The 15,472-nt window shown below is 49.6% G+C and overlaps 1 protein-coding gene across 5 annotated transcripts; it reads left to right on the top strand.

The window, feature by feature from the left end:
* The first annotated feature begins 634 nt into the window (after positions 1-634).
* Positions 635-13,924, top strand: SERPING1 (serpin family G member 1). 5 transcript variants are annotated; one of them, XM_036029463.1, is made up of 9 exons: positions 635-751; positions 1,253-1,330; positions 3,550-3,750; positions 3,808-4,156; positions 6,350-6,484; positions 7,872-8,072; positions 8,254-8,393; positions 12,062-12,281; positions 13,429-13,682. In XM_036029463.1, the coding sequence occupies exons 2-9, from the start codon at positions 1,277-1,279 to the stop codon at positions 13,680-13,682; spliced, it is 1,554 nt and encodes a 517-aa protein (XP_035885356.1). In that variant the 5' UTR covers positions 635-751; positions 1,253-1,276. The 5 variants fall into 5 exon arrangements, with proteins under 5 accessions (XP_035885356.1, XP_035885355.1, XP_035885354.1 ...); XM_036029462.1 differs by having other exon boundaries at positions 3,550-3,720; positions 3,769-4,156; XM_036029461.1 differs by having other exon boundaries at positions 3,550-3,702; positions 3,751-4,156.
* Positions 13,925-15,472: the final 1,548 nt, after the last annotated feature.

A 15,472-nucleotide genomic window follows, 5' to 3' on the forward strand; every position in this document is an offset into this window, starting at 1 on the left:
TCTGCTGGCTCCCAGGCCACTGCAAACGTCCCCTGTCCCCAACATAAACCCAGCTTTCCCTTTTTTACCGAAGGCTGGCTGGGCTGGGTGCCCGCATCGCTGGACTGTGTCACAAGAGAAGGGTCACTGATCCCAGGTCTCAAGAGCAGAGAAGCAGCACACTCCCCCAGCACAGAGGAGCAGGGACCAGGTTAGGACGTCCGGAGATGGAGGCCCAGCAGCCCAGGCTTATCTCGGAGTGAGTGAGGGTGCCCCTGGGCCAGACACTGAGTGCCCGAGGTTCAGTCTCTGAACTATCAAGTGGGCACAGAGGGGTCTACTTTGAAAGGGTTACTTTGAAGATCAGCGCAGATGAGCCATTTCTGAAACCCTGGTTGCCGGTAAATTGTGGGACAGCTTCTGCCTGTGCTGAGGCGTTTAACATGAACCATGAGCATGGAGGGGCGTGAGCTTTCTTGTTGCAAAAAGCTGAGAGCTGCACCCAAACTTCCCCACTCCTACCTCCCAAGGAACTTTGGGCTAAATCCCTGGTTCCTGGCCCCCAAAGCCCACCAAGGGGTCCCTCCCATCGGATTTACAGGAACTCACACCAGCGATCAATCATCCTTAATTTGTAACTGGGCAGTGTCCTAGGCCAGCCAATAGCGGAGACCAACCCCCACAACACACACACACCCCACCCTCCCTGATCCCGTGGGACTATCCACTCAGTCTGCACTGAAGCAGCCCAGTGACCAGGAGTTGGAAGCAGGTTTGGTTCTTTCGAGGGGAAATGGGGAGGGGGTCTTCCCATCTCCCTATTTCCCTCCCCCATTTTCCCCCCCCCCCCCCCCGCCCCGCCCCGCCTTTTATCTCTGCAGTCTCTACAGACTTGCTTCCGCTAGAGACTTCTGCCTCCCCCACCCCCTCCCCTGCCCCTCCTGGGTTGTGGTGCCTAGCCCCCTCTGGACCTCCCCTCCTCCCCCTGCTTCTGGCCTCATTGTTTGGCTAAAGCACGACCCCCAGGATGGAACAGATGGACTGAGACCCGGGCCTGGGGGGTGGAGGGGGGCGGGGAGGCAGAGCCAGCCAGTGCCGGGAAAGGGGAGCAGTTTTGGGAAAACAAAACGGAGGGAGGAGCCTGGGAGAAAGTGTCCGGGAGAGGGCGGTTGAGGGCATTGCTGAGAGGGGCTAGGGCAGGAATGGAATGGGGCGGGCCCCGGGGATGGGCCCCGGTCCTCAAAGCTGTCTCTAAAGCTGGCTGGCTGCGCAGGTCCGGGTTGACGTCGCCTCCCAGATGGCCTCCAGGCTGACCCCGCTGACCCTCCTGCTGCTGTTGCTGCTGGCTGGGGTGAGTGGCCCCTTCAAGGGATGGGGGTAGGGGTGTGTGTTTAGGATTAACCCTTCAGGCCCTGGAGAATGAGGAGAGGTCCTCTTGGGATCAGCCAGTGTGGTCGTTGCAGCCCCATTCGTAGACAGCCTGAGAAGAGCTGGGGACTCAGGCGACAGCAGGTTCGGGTCCGACCTGCCTGGCACCAGCCTTGGTGGCCTTCAGCAGGTCAGTTCTCCGAGCCTAACTGTCCTGATTCATCACGTGCAAAGTAGAAAGACCACATAGGGCAAGGAGATGGACAGCATTTTGGGATATACAAGCGAGGGTTGTTGTGGACACTGAGCTGTGGGGTGGGGGCTGCTGGCAGCTGAGACACAGGTTCTCCTCCGTGGGAACCGAGCAGTGGTAGCAGACACACCTGGGGCCGAGCAGTGGTAGCAGACACACCTGGGGCTGAGCGGGCGTCAGTCACGGTGAGACGTCCCAGTGGTCTGGGAGGTCAGGGGTAAGGGCTGAACCCAGGAGCGAGGTGGATGGCTACCCGGGCCTGTGTGCTCATCTGTGGGGAAGGTGGCTCGGGCAGTGCCCTTGGAGATTCAACGGGTGATGCCATGATGAGCAGGGGCCTGGCATCAGACGGAGGTTCCACTCCCAGTCGTCCTCCAGCTTCTGCGAGACCTTGGGCCAGTTTCTTAGTATGACTCAGCATCAGTTTCTTTTGTCAGTGAAATGGAGATAGTACTTGGTTTCTCAACCCAGAACACTCGGCATTTGGGGCTGGATAATTCCTCAGTGTGAGTGGCTGTCCTGTGTGTTCCAGGATGTTTTGCTGTATCCCTGGCCTCCACCCACTAGGCTCCAGTAGCATCTCCCCCCCACCCTTCTGTCCCTTATGACAACCAAACATGCCTCCAGACATGGCCACACATCCTCTGGGGTCAAAACTGCCTGTGACTGAGTGCCACTAGTCTATTCTATTTCTTCCTTCCCCCTTTCCTTCCTTCCTCCTTTGCCTCCTCCCTGCCCTCCCTCCCTCCCTTCCCTCCGTTCTTCCTTTTTTCCTCACTTGTGGAACGCCAGTTGTTTTCAACACCCACTAGTGGGTTGCAACCCACAGTATGAAAATCCACTTGTTCTAAAGCAAAGGCCACAAGCTCAAATGTCTCTGCTGGGCAGGCAGGTGAGTCTGGGCGGGCAGGTATTTTCTTTTTTAAAGACTGACTTCCTAGCCCTGGCTGGCGGAGCTCAGTGGATTGAGTGTGGGCTGTGAACCAAAGTGTTGCAGGTTCGATTCCCAGTCAGGGTGCATACCTGGGTTGCAGGCCATGACCCCCAGCAACCACACATTGATGTTTCTCTTCCTCTCTCTTTCTCCCTCCCTTCCCTCTCTGAAAATAAATAAATAAAATCTTAAAAAAAAAAAAAGACTGCCTTCCTTCCCTCCTTCCTTCCTCCCTCCCTCCCTTCCTTCTTTTCCTTCATTTCTTTCCTTTTCTTTTTTCTTCCTTTCTTCCTTCCTTCTTTTCCTTTCCTTTCCGTTCCTTTCCTTTCTTTCCTTCCTGTCTTTCCTTACTTCCTTTTCTTTCTCTCTTTTTCTTTCTTTCTTTCTTTCTTTCTTCCTTTCCTTTCATTTCCCCTTCCTTCCTTCCTTCCTTCCTTCCTTCCTTCCTTTTCTTTCTTTCAGGGAAGGAGGGAAGGAGAGAGGGAGGAAGAAAGAGGAAGAGAAACATTGGTGTGAGAGAGAAACATCACTAGATTGCCTCTCCTGTACATCCTGACTGGGAGTGGAACCGCAACCTGGGCAGGAGCCCTGACTGGGAATCAAACGGGAGACCTTTCCCTCTGCAGGACAACACCTAACCAACTGAGCCACACTGGTCAGGGCCAGATATTTTCTTTTCTTTTTTAAATTGCAAGAACATAGATGAGTGGCTATTAACACTCAGCTCCCAAGTTTGGGAAACAGCCAGCAGTGAGTGGTCAGCAGAGCCCTTGCCTACTACTCCTCATCTTCTGCAGAGACTGTCCCAGCCCCCACCCCCACCCGTCCTGCCTTGACCCCTATTCTGAAGGACTCTGTGGCCATGACTCCAGAGCAGGCCTCTCACCCACCAGGCCTTCTCGGAAATTATCTTGGGTGAGGGACGTTGTCCACATCCCCACCTCCTCTTCCTGTTTTGAGTGTTGGAGGGGCCTGTGCCTCGTAGAAAAATGAAACACAGTTTCTTGAACTACAGGGTAGAGCCTCCTCAGATCTGAAGGATACTGACCATGGCCCTGCCGATCCAGAGAGCCTGCCAGAGGAAGGCGAAAGGAACACCTTAAAGAAAGAGATCCTGGAGAATCAACCCATTTCACCCACCGGGGGCAAGGAAATCTTAAAGGAAGAGGTTCCTGAGAATCAACCCACCGGGGGCGAAGAAATCTTAGAGGAAGAGGTTCCCGAGAATGAACCTATTCAACCCACCGAGGCCAAAGAAATCTTAGAGGAAGAGGTACCTGAGAATCAACCCATTCAACCCACCGTGGGCTCTTCTATGCAAACAAACAACTCAGCCATCCCAGTAGCCAATAGCACTTTGCAAAGCACCTGTCAGCTCAGCATCGAGTCAACCACTGAACCTACCCTCCCAACTACCCTGCCCACTACTGGGCCCCTCTGCCCGGAGCCTGACACTTACTGTCCTGACTTGGAGAACCCTTCATCAAGGACCCTGTTGCAGGAGGCTTTGGTAGATTTCTCCCTGAAGCTCTACCACGCCTTCTCATCCGTGAAGAAGCCTGAGACCAATATGGTCTTCTCACCTTTCAGCATCGCCGGCCTGCTCACACAGGTCCTGCTTGGTAAGACCCTGACTGAGCCCTGTCCAGGTTGTATGCCAGACCCTCCCATGAGGATCCCCAAAGCTGTGCCTCAGTGAGGAAGCTATACCAATGGGCTACATTCGAGGGGAGGGGAGAAGTCATCTTTTTGTTCTTGAACTTTCATGTACTCCTTCCTGTAACAATGATTTAACAAGTACTCTCGCCTATAAAACTATACTATACTGTTCTTGTACTATACAAGAACATACGAGCCCTGGCTGGCGTAGCTCAGTGGATTGAGCGCGGGCTGCAAACCAAAGTGTCACAGGTTCGATTCCCAGCCAGGGTACATGCCTGGGTTGCAGGCCATAACCCCCAGCAACCGCACATTGATGTTTCTTTCTCTCTCTATCTCCCTCCCTTCCCTCTCTAGAAAGTAAATAAATAAAATCTTAAAAAAGAAAAAAAAAGAACGTACGAAACAGAGCCCCACCCACCAACCATGGCTCGAGTTCAGACGATAAGGGAGATGAACTGAAAGAGGCAGAAGTCGAATAAGTAGGATAGTATCGTGATGCCGCTGCTTTCGAGCTGTGTGACCTTGGGCGGATCACTTCACGTCTCGGAGCCCGAGTCCTCCTGTAGAAAGTGGAGGTGGTTTTATTTACCTCAGAAAATTAAGCAGGATAGTCCAGGGCCTGGCTTGATGGGAGGTCAAAAAATGTTAATCCCTCTGGGTTCCTGAGGGATCACCCTCAAGCACCACCCATGGGTTAATTGCCCTAGGAATGACACAAACAAGTTGCTACATGTAATGGAAACAGAGCAATCACTCCAAGGGAAATTCCAGGAAGGCTACTAGAGACAACAGAGGGAGCCTGTGTGAGAGCGGCTCCTCTGGAGTCCCGGAATCACCTCTACCCGCTGGGTGCCGGTAGCATCCCCTCAGTTATGACTACCTAAGTGTCTTCAGATAGTGCCAATTCAGTTGATTGGTTTCAGTTAACTTCTTTATTGCCCAAAAGATACGGCTTGAACGGCTTGAATCCTTGTCTCCATCCTCTACTTAGGAACTCTGATTTTTTTTTTTTTTTTTTTTTTTTTTTTTTGTGGACCTGCACAGGCCGAATAGCTGTGGGACCTGCATTTCTTTTCTTTTCTTTTCTTTTCTTTTTTTTTTTTGAAGATTTTATTTATTTATTTTTAGAGAGGGAAGGGAGGGAGATAGAGAGAGAGAGAGAAACATCAATGTGCGGTTGCTGGGGGTTATGGCCTGCAACCCAGGCATGTACCCTGGCTGGGAATCGAACCTGCAACACTTTGGTTCCCAGCCTACGCTCAATCCACTGAGCTATGCCAGCCAGGGCGGAACTCTGTGATTTTTAAAAAAGATTTTCTTTTATTTGTTTTTAGAGAGAGGGGAAGGGAAGGAGAAAGAGACAGAGAGAAACATCTATGTGTGGTTGCCTCTCAGACACCCCATAATAGGGACCTGGCCCGCAATCCAGACATGTGCTCTGATGGGGAATTGAACCAGCGATGCTTTGGTTCACAGGCCTGTGCTCAATCCACTGAGCCACGCCAGCCAGGGCTGAACTCTGTGATCTTAAATTAAGTAGATCACTTAACCTTTTAAACCTCAGTTTCCTCATCTGCACCCTAAGGATAATGATTGTCCTTACGTAAAAAGGGTTATTATGATTCAATGAGATAATGTGGGGAAAGCACTTACAGTGTCTGCAGTCAAGTAAGTGTTACTGCGTAGAAAATGTGTGTGATAAATATTTAATCATGAGTAATTGACAGGGTGTTGAACATCCGTTCTCTTCTATGATTCTGTGATGTCTCCTCTTAATAGGAATCTAGTGGCCCTGCCTATCGGGTGAACCTTGGTAAACCCACACTAACTAAATAATAGTTCCTGTGCAACAGGCAGTGGTTGGACCAGGCTTTGACTGATGAGTGGAATGGATATTAGGTAGAAAACTAGGGAAGGGCAGTATCTGAAGGCCTGAAAAGGTCTCCCTGTGATATTCCTAATCCCCCCACCCCTCTCTTTCTGGTATATGTACTGTCTCCCGGAACTACGCTTCTGGCCCTGGTGTTACGTGATTCCCCACCCCATTCCAGCCTGGTCCCTCAAAAGTGGTCCCGACAGGGGGACCCCCACTGTCCCCCCGATGAGGGCCAACGTCTCCTGCAGTTGGCTCTCATCTGTCCCCTTTGTTGTAGGGGCTGGGGGCAACACCAAGAAAAACCTGGAGACCCTCCTCTCCTACCCTGAGGACTTTCCCTGTGTCCACCAGGCCCTGAAGGCCTATGTGTCCAAAGGCTTCACTTCAGCCTCTCAGATCTTCCACAGCCCAGGTGAGTGCTGGGACGGGGAACAGGGAGGCAGCTGCTGGGTAGGGTCCTGTCCTGAGGGAGTTCTGAGGGCGACCCAGCCCTGGGGTGGGGAGGGAATGTCAGAGCTCGAACACCCAGGATGGACTGCAGAGCAGCAGGAGGGCCTCAGCAGACACGTGGGGACTCCAGAGAACCCATGAGATTTTGGGCAAGTTCTTTGTATTCATCAACTCTGTCTAGAATAAGAGTTCATGAATAGTTCATGAATAAGAGCCAGAGACGTAAAATAGGCAAAAAAAAAAAAAAAAAAAAAATGTCTGCTAATCTGGGTTGGGAGTGTCTTGGGCCTCCTTAGTCTTTGTACTTTTTTTTTTGTATTATATGCTTTATTGTCATTTACATGGGTTAGATTGGTAAGTAGGCAATAAGGGCAATCGCTTCCAAAATGATGGAATGCAGTTTTCTTCAAGGTCTGGTACACAGAGCCCTAGGTTTCTGCAGAGCTGCTTCGGAAGTCGTGGGCATCAGGGAGGCAGAGTGGGAAGGGGGTGCCTGTCCTGTGAGAGGGAGGTGGAGCCAGCTGGGCCCTGAGCTGCTGCCCAGGCTCCACCACAGGTCTTTTACACTGTGGGCTTCAGACATGACTAGGTTTGAAAACACAGTTCTCTGCTGTTTGAAAAGATTTGAAAACTACAGATCTAGTCTGGCCCTGTCTTTAAATAAAGGGGGAAATGTGTTCTTGTCTTTTTTCAACTGATGAAAGCAATACGTGTTCATTGTAGACACTGAGAAAATACCAAAACACAAGGTAAAAAAAAAAAAAACCTCTTTTTAGAGATGGGAAAACGGGGCTGCTCAGAGGTGTTTATGTAGCATCGCATTTACTTATTTGCTAGGAATCCACCTCATCCTCTGCCTCGCTGGGTTGGTGGAAAATACAGCTGCATTCAATATCAGTTACTTAATCCAGGAAACATTTCTCTTTCAAACGCCGTTTTCTTTAGTGGACCTGGGCTTTGGAGAGCAGAAGCTGGGAAGTCTTGTTATAAACTTACACGGAGGCCAGCAAGCAGACGCTGTTGGCCTCTTGAATTAAGAAAAGAAAGCAGGGAGAATACAGGCCAACGGACGTTTGGAGTTTTCTTCTTGAGCCATGCTCACACAGCAAGCAGAGGCTGGTGGAGCCCAGGATGAATTCTGCCCCAAGTTTAGGGTTTGGCTTCTTGGGCCTCATTGCCACATCCATTAGAGGAACGGCCCGGACCCCTGCTCCAGCGCGCTGTGTTCACTGAAGTGCGAACACAGAGCGATGGGAAACACACCCCCGCTCAAAGCCTGCTCTTGGAAGGGTGGGGGGCTGTTCAGGGGACTCATGCCTACTTCTCTTGATCTGCTCCCCCTGCCACAGACCTGGCCATAAGGGATGCCTTTGTGAATGCCTCTCAGAATGTGTATGGCAGCCCCAGACTCCTGGGAAATGACAGTGATGCCAACTTGGACCTCATCAACACCTGGGCGGCGGAGAAGACCAATCACAAGATCAAGCAGCTGCTGGACAGCCTGCCCTCCGACACCCGCCTGATCCTCCTCAATGCTATCTACCTAAATGGTAAGGGGGCCCTGGACCAGGCCCTTCCTCCCCTCCTGGCTTCAGAGCCCACTCGGCCCCAGATTTCATGACTGCAGCCCATTGTACAATACCTGTCCCACCCCTTGCTCACAGGGAGTTTAGCTCTACATCCTTTCCCCACCTGCAGTAGAGTAACCCTCCCCCTCTGTCTTTCCTCTAGCCAAGTGGAAGGTACCATTTGAACATGGAAAAACCAAGAAGGAGCCCTTTCACTTAAAATCCTCTGTGATAAAAGTGCCTATGATGATGAGCAAGAAGTACCCGGTGGCCCATTTCACTGACCCGTCACTGAAGGCCAAGGTCAGTTCTTGGCTCTTCTCACTCTTGTTTCCTTGCCTCTTCTTGTGTGTCCTGATTTCTTTTCTGCCATGGCCCCATTGGTTTGGGGTGTACCTTTACTCATGTCTACTCTTTGCCTCTGTATTTCCACACTGTTCTTTTCTCTTGCTCTCTTCTCCAGCCTTGGCCGAGGCACGCATGATATATTTTAGGCTGCAAAGCAGGATTTTAAAGTTTCTACATTCATCTCTACTGCATCAAATGGCAAGAAGTGAGTCGTGTTTCCATTCTCTTCATCTGATATAGGCATGCATGTAGAGCATGCATGTATGTATACACACGTATAGGTATATCTTATGTGTGCATGCATGTGGTGTATGCACACACATGTGTGGTGCACGTGTATTTAATGGCTCCAGTTCCTTAGCAGAAATTGAACAGTATTACTTCAGTGAATTGGGAGGGAGGGAAGACAATGTGGAAGCTGGAAGATTCTAGTTAGTAAGGTGTCTCATGCCCAGTGATCAGATAGTTCTGCCTTTTAGCAGGGGCAAGAGCCAGACCCATGAGACAGAAAAGAGTGGGAGGCATCCAGTGACTTAGTTCCAGGCTGAGAAGTAAAGGATGTGTCGTGGAGCACACTGGGCTTGTATCCACCTTGGGAGCCATCCTTAGCTTTCCCGCTGCCTATACCCTTCTTCACCGAGATGTTCACACACCTCGTTCCTTCTGCTCACCCAGGTGTCAGCTCAAAGATGGCCTTGGTGGAGGGGCCCTTCCCTTCCTTGAAGTGGTCCCCTCCTCACCCCGCAACATGGCTGTTTTATTATATTCATAGTATTTACCACTATCTGAAATTATGTTATTTGCTTATTTGATTACAGTATTGTCTGTCTCTCTCCTGGGGAACAGAGGCCGTACCTGTCTTGTTTCCTAGAGTGTCCCCAGTGCCTAGAGCACTGCCACATATAATAAGTGCTCATGGCATGTTTGCTGAGTGAATGAAGGAATGAATGAATTCAGTAGAGGGTGCTAGTATGTGTGTCTGGGAAGACGACACAGAGGAGGTTACTTTTGACTTTTCCACACGTTCATTCCCATTCAGTGAATTTGACCATTCATAACTACTTCACAAAACCAGAACAGCATGTCTAGGGCAGAGAAGAGTGAATACGTATGGCATATTCAGGCCTTCGCTCTAACTCAGAGTGTATATGTATGGTAGGGACGTATCAACGTGAGGTCTTTTTTTGTTTTTTAAAGATTGATTTTTTTTAATTTTAGAGAAAGAGGGGAGACACACAGACAGACAGACATTGATGTGTTGTTATACTTATGTACTGGTTGCTTCTTGTATGTTCCCTGACTGGGGATCGAACCTGCAACCTTGGTGTATCCAGGCAACACTCCAACCAACTGAGCCACACTAGTCAGAATAACGTAAAGTCTTTTTTTAAATAAAGATTTTATTTATTTATTTTTAGAGAAAAAGGAAGAGAGGGAGAAAGTAAGGGAGAGAAACATCAATGTGTGGTTACCTCTCACATGCCCGCAACTGGGGACCTGGCCCACAACCCAAGCATATGCCCCAACCGGGAATCAAACCAGTGACCTTTTGCTTTGTGGGATGACTCCCAACCAAATGAGCCACACTGGTCAGGGCTTATTTAATGTATTAATGTTATAAATTCAAAATCTTACATAAGCCTTTTAACTTTAAGCTAATTTACTTGTAATCATCTATAATAATTCTTATATAAAAACACTTTAATTTATTCTTTAAGCAACTTCAAACAGATTAAACTTCTTTAAATGATTTGTTCCATTTACAAATATAGTTAACTAATATTCCCATAAGCATTTCAAGCTTATGGGTTTACTTGAAAAATATGCCTTTTTTTGTTTGTTTGTTTGCCATGCTGGTATGGCTTAGTGGATTGAGCTCCAGCCTGTGAACCACAAGGTTGCCGGTTCGATTCCCAGTCAGGACACATGCATGGGTTGCCAGCTGGGTCCTCAGTTGGGGGCATATGAGAGGCAACTGATCCATGTTTCCATCCCTCTGTTTCTCCCATCCTTCCCCTCTCTCTAAAAGTAAATAAACAAAATATTTTTTTAAATAAATATGTAAATAAATAAAGGTTAAATCAACTTTAACCCAACATCTTGACATCATTCTCAAACTTAATAAATAAAATCACCCTATACCTTTTCACTTAAAAGCGTAAAACTAGCATGTCTGATTCACTTAAAATTATCCAAACTTGCCCTGGCTGGTATGGCTCAGTGGATTGAGTGCCAGCCTGTGAACCAAAAGGTTCGATTCCCAGTCTAGGTCCCATGCCTGGGTTGTGGCCCAGGTCTCGGGTAGGGGGCGCTCAAGAAGCAGCCACACATTGATGTTTCTCTCCCTCTCTGTTTCCCTCCCTTCTCCTCTCTCTAAAAATAAGTAAATAAAATCTTTTTTTTTAAATATTATCCAAACTTATCACCTTGTATTAGTACTATGAGGTTGGCTTGTTTTGTCATTCCCATATTTACTTCCAGATCTTCATGACACTCAGAGAGTATTCACCCAACCAAGGGGGTTAGATTTACCAGTTCAGTTCTGCCCAGGCTACTGGCTTGGCAATTCAAGACTATAACATGGTACTTTTTGGTCAGAGATTCAAGGTCCATATACAGGACTTGAAGGGTACATACTGCCCAAATGATCAACTAGGCTTCCTAGTTGGAGCCTCCACCAAGGAACCCCATGTCCGTGCTCCTCATCAGTTGGTAGCAATTACATCCTGCTCCTTCTGAGCCACTTTTTCAAATTCCAAATAGTGATGGGTTCCAGTTCCTTTCTTATTGCCCAATTGAATTCTGTAATCTAGACTCTTCGTGTCCATCTTTCCACCCCAAGCCTAATGCCCTTTTATTGATTGTCTCTTATATCCTACTAGTCTAAGGAATCTCAGCCTTGGCACTATTGACATTTGGATTGGATAATGCTTTGTTATGAGGTGCTGGCCTGGGCATCGTAGGCTTTAGCATCATCCCTGGCTTCTACTCACTAGATCCTGGTAATGCTGGGAGCCCCACCCCCATCTGTGACAACCAGAATGTCTGCAGACACTGCCGAGTGTCCACTGGGGGCAAATCCGCCCTGGGTGGAGAACCACTGTATTAGACCCATGGGTGCTGCACTTCTCTCATATTTCTGTCTGGCCGTCAGTGAAAGTCCTTCTAATAGCAAACTGGGAAGTAAGCTAGGATCAGCTGGTACAAAACCTTGAGGGTCACACTAAGAGACTTACATTTACTCTCATAGGTACCACAGAGCCATCAAAAGTCTCTAAAAGGACTGACCTCATAACTCTGGAGGTACCTTATGCACATGACATGCTTCATGCACAACACACTTGAGAGGAAGGGAACAGGGCTCAGGAAGATCAAATTCCTTCCCTGTGTTACATAGCTCACCACTGGTAGGGTCAGGGTGTCATCCTCCGCCTGTGTGATCAGGAACTTGAGCTCATTCTTCTGCATCTCACCAGCTCTGTTTACCCAGATGGCATCCCCATTTCATGGCATAGCCTGGAAGCCTAGATTTGGCTGCTGCTTGCTGAAATGGTACAGATTGGAGCAGCGGACTGACGATCAGCCTTGGGACCCAGTGATTAGATGCACCTCTTTTTCTCCAGGTGGGGCAACTGCAGCTCTCCAACAACCTGAGTATGGTGATCCTGATACCCCAGAACTTGAAATACAGTCTCAAAGATGTGGAAAAGTCTCTCAGCCCCACTGTCTTCAAGGCCATCATGAATAAGCTGGAGATGACCAAGTTCCAGTCCACTTTTGTGTCGATGCCCCGATTCAAACTCAAGAGCAACCAGGACATGATGACAATCATGGAGAACATGGGTGAGCCCTGGCAGCTCTGAGCTGTTCTCAGGCCATCAAAGGAGAAAAGGGTGTGGGGGCAGTCCCTAAATTGTATTTAGTGCTCTCTAGAGTATTTTTTAAAAGATTTTATTCATTTATTTTTAGAGAGGGGGAGGAAGGGAGAAAGAGAAGGAGAGAAACATCAATGTGGAGTTGCCTCTCAAGTGTCCTCCCCCCACACTGGGGACCCAACCAGCAACCCAGGCATGTGCTCTGATTGGGAATCAAACTGGTGACCCTCTGGTTCACAGTCCGGTGCTCAGTCCACTGAGCCACACCAGCCAGGGCTCTCTAGAGTATTTTTTACATCTATAATCCCAGGTTGTCCCTCAATCCTATGTTAGCAGGACAGGTGCTATTGTCTCATTACATCATTGAGGAATGACATCATTACCTCAATGACCCAGAATGTTTACATGACTTAGCCAAGGTCCCTTGAGCCAGTTATGAGCGAATCAGAACACAAATCCAGGTCTTCAGCTCTCTCAACTATTTGCGTTGTGGTTCACTGTGACATTGGGAAAGGTGACTAAGGTAGGTGACTAATGTCTCTGGATGCTCCTCCCCCAGAGACATTTCATAACACTCAGCCACCCCGTGGGTTATGCAGGAAGCACTCAGAATAAGAGGGTGACTGGAGGCTTCTGAGTTTAGGAGAGGGAACAGAGACTCCATTTCTTGACCTTTGACCTCGCTTGCAGAGAGAGCACTTCATTTTCTGTTAAAGACCTTGACCTTCCCCATAGATAACCCTGTTTCCTAGTAGATGACATCACACCCTTGTATGTGACCTCATTTGATAGCATATTACCTCTTTTTTATATAGGACCTCACTTCCAAAGTCCTTGTTGACAAGGAAGCAGGGACATCATTTTTCAGGATTTTTGGGGGGTGGGGGCAAGGCCTCTCACCACTTTCTCTCAAGTGGTGGTTGGAGTGAAGATGGGCCCGCTGGCAGAGGAGCCCGGAAACTGGACCAGGAGGTATGATACGCATTTTGATGAGCGAGGAAGACGAAGAGAGTACCGGGACTTGGGACCAACCCAGAAAATTCAGGACAGATGTTTCCAACAGCTGAGGGTTTCGTGCTGGCCTTTAACTGTGTTTTTCTCTGGTTATACCCTAGAATTCTATGACTTTTCCTACGACCTCAACCTGTGTGGGCTGACGGAGGATCCAGACCTTCAGGTTTCTGCCGTGCAGCACCATGCCGTGTTGGAGCTGACGGAGACCGGGGTGGAGGCGGCCGCAGCCTCGGCTGCCTCGGTCGCCCGCTCTTTGCTGGTCTTTGAGGTGCAGCAGCCCTTCCTCTTCGTGCTCTGGGACCAGCAGCACAAGTTCCCCATCTTCATGGGGCGGGTGTACGACCCCAGCACCTGAGACCTGCAGGGGCCAGGCTGGGGCCAGCCCTACTCAGTTGCAGCCCCCCCGCCCCCTGCTGCCTGCCTGGACTGGTCTCCAGCCACGTCCCACCTCTGGTGACCTCGGTCCTCCACCTGAAGGGCACCTTCAGAGTCTGGTAAAGGGACCGCCTTCTAGCATCCCTTCCCTGTGACTCTCCAAACCGCTTTTTGCAGCTTTCTCTGGTTCAAGTTCATTAGACTCTACGAAATAAAAATTGGCAAACCGCGACTTCATTTGCCCTTCAGTTTTAAAGGCCAAGGGTCACCATGCCCGTGTATCTGCTAGTTTTTTGCCTTGTAACAAGTCACTCCAAACTAGTGGCTTAAAACAACATCCATTTATTATTTCAACTAAGCCTTGGGGTTGGCTGAGTGGTCTTGCTGATCTGGGCTGGAACCGGCTGATCTTCCCTGGGCTCAATTTTACGCCTGTAATAATTGGCAGGTTGGATGACTCCAAGAAAGGAGTCAGAAATAAGCTTTTTCACAGAAGCTCTGCATCTCTATTGGCATCAAGTTTATCACTGTCCCATCCGCCAAAGCAAGAGAGTCCCATGGCCAGACTTGGAGTCGGAGAGGACAGGCACTCGAGTTGCGGGACAGAGTCATTAACGGGAGGCTTTTCGTGCAGTCCTGCTGTGCCTGCCTCTGTCCCACGTATTTGTCTGTGACAGCAGTGATGTCAGTAACTGACATTGTCCGGAGCTTACACAGGCAGTCCGCTGAGATCTGTGCAGACCTTCACCCTCCACAACTGTATGTGCTAAACTCTCAACTCGAAGGGGCTAAGTCTTGCTCTGAGGCCTGCAGGTAGAAAAGGGCAGGCTCGGGGCCAAAAGCACATCTCTGTGGCTCTTAAGTCTAAGCTCGGAGCCCCTATCGGTCCCTGCCCTTCTATCTTAGAGTCCTGCCTTTCTCTTAATATTTCCTTTATTTGTTCAACAAATACAGCACCTGTATGTCTGCAGGGTGCTAAGCGCAGAGGCATAAAGATGACTTCAGCTAGCGCCTGCCTTGAAAACCTACAGCTTGGTGAGGGAGACAGATAGGAAGATAGATTCTTAACACACAGCGTTCTGTTCACCTCTGAAGATGCCTCTTACTGTGTTTTTCTCGTTTCTAGCTTATCCTCATAGACTCACTGATGCTCTGGCTCTTAGCCCTTCTGTCTCCCGCTTTCCCTTTCTCCCTCCTAATCCCATCCTTTGGTCTGTCCCCTGTCTGTCTTTTTCTTCGTCTTCCACTGTGTCTGTCTCCTCTCCCTCCCGTCGTCCCCTGTCCTGGGTGCAGTGTTGTCCACCCAAACTCGCTGACTGGGATTTCTGGGTTTAGCCCCTCCTGCAGTTGCTGTCATCCTTGTTCTCCTCCCCCCCGCCACCCCCATTCCCCTCCACCCACCCTGCTCTCACACACTCAGACATTCAGGTTCACAACCACAAACAGCACTAGAGGAACACGCACACCCTAGGATGGCAATAGGGATTTGGCCGTCAGTCCACAGCCACTTCTCAACTGTCTGCCCTAGAGGGCCTCCTCATCTTGGCTCAAGCTAGTTCTGCCCAATGTTTCTATGGGGAGAGTGTTTTCCTTAAAGCCATCCCTGCCACCAGGGTGCACGTTCACATCCCTGCTGCCCTCGCTTCAGGGACTTCTGCCACCTGCAGAATCTGGCTTCCCCACCCCCTTCTCACAGAATAGCCTGCTGATAAGGAGAAAGGGAGGCTGGGGGGTGGGGGGGCAGTGCGGTCAGTGACCTGGCTGGGAGCT

Source organism: Phyllostomus discolor, chromosome 6 (assembly GCF_004126475.2).
Source record: "Phyllostomus discolor isolate MPI-MPIP mPhyDis1 chromosome 6, mPhyDis1.pri.v3, whole genome shotgun sequence".
NCBI lineage: Eukaryota > Metazoa > Chordata > Mammalia > Chiroptera > Phyllostomidae > Phyllostomus > Phyllostomus discolor.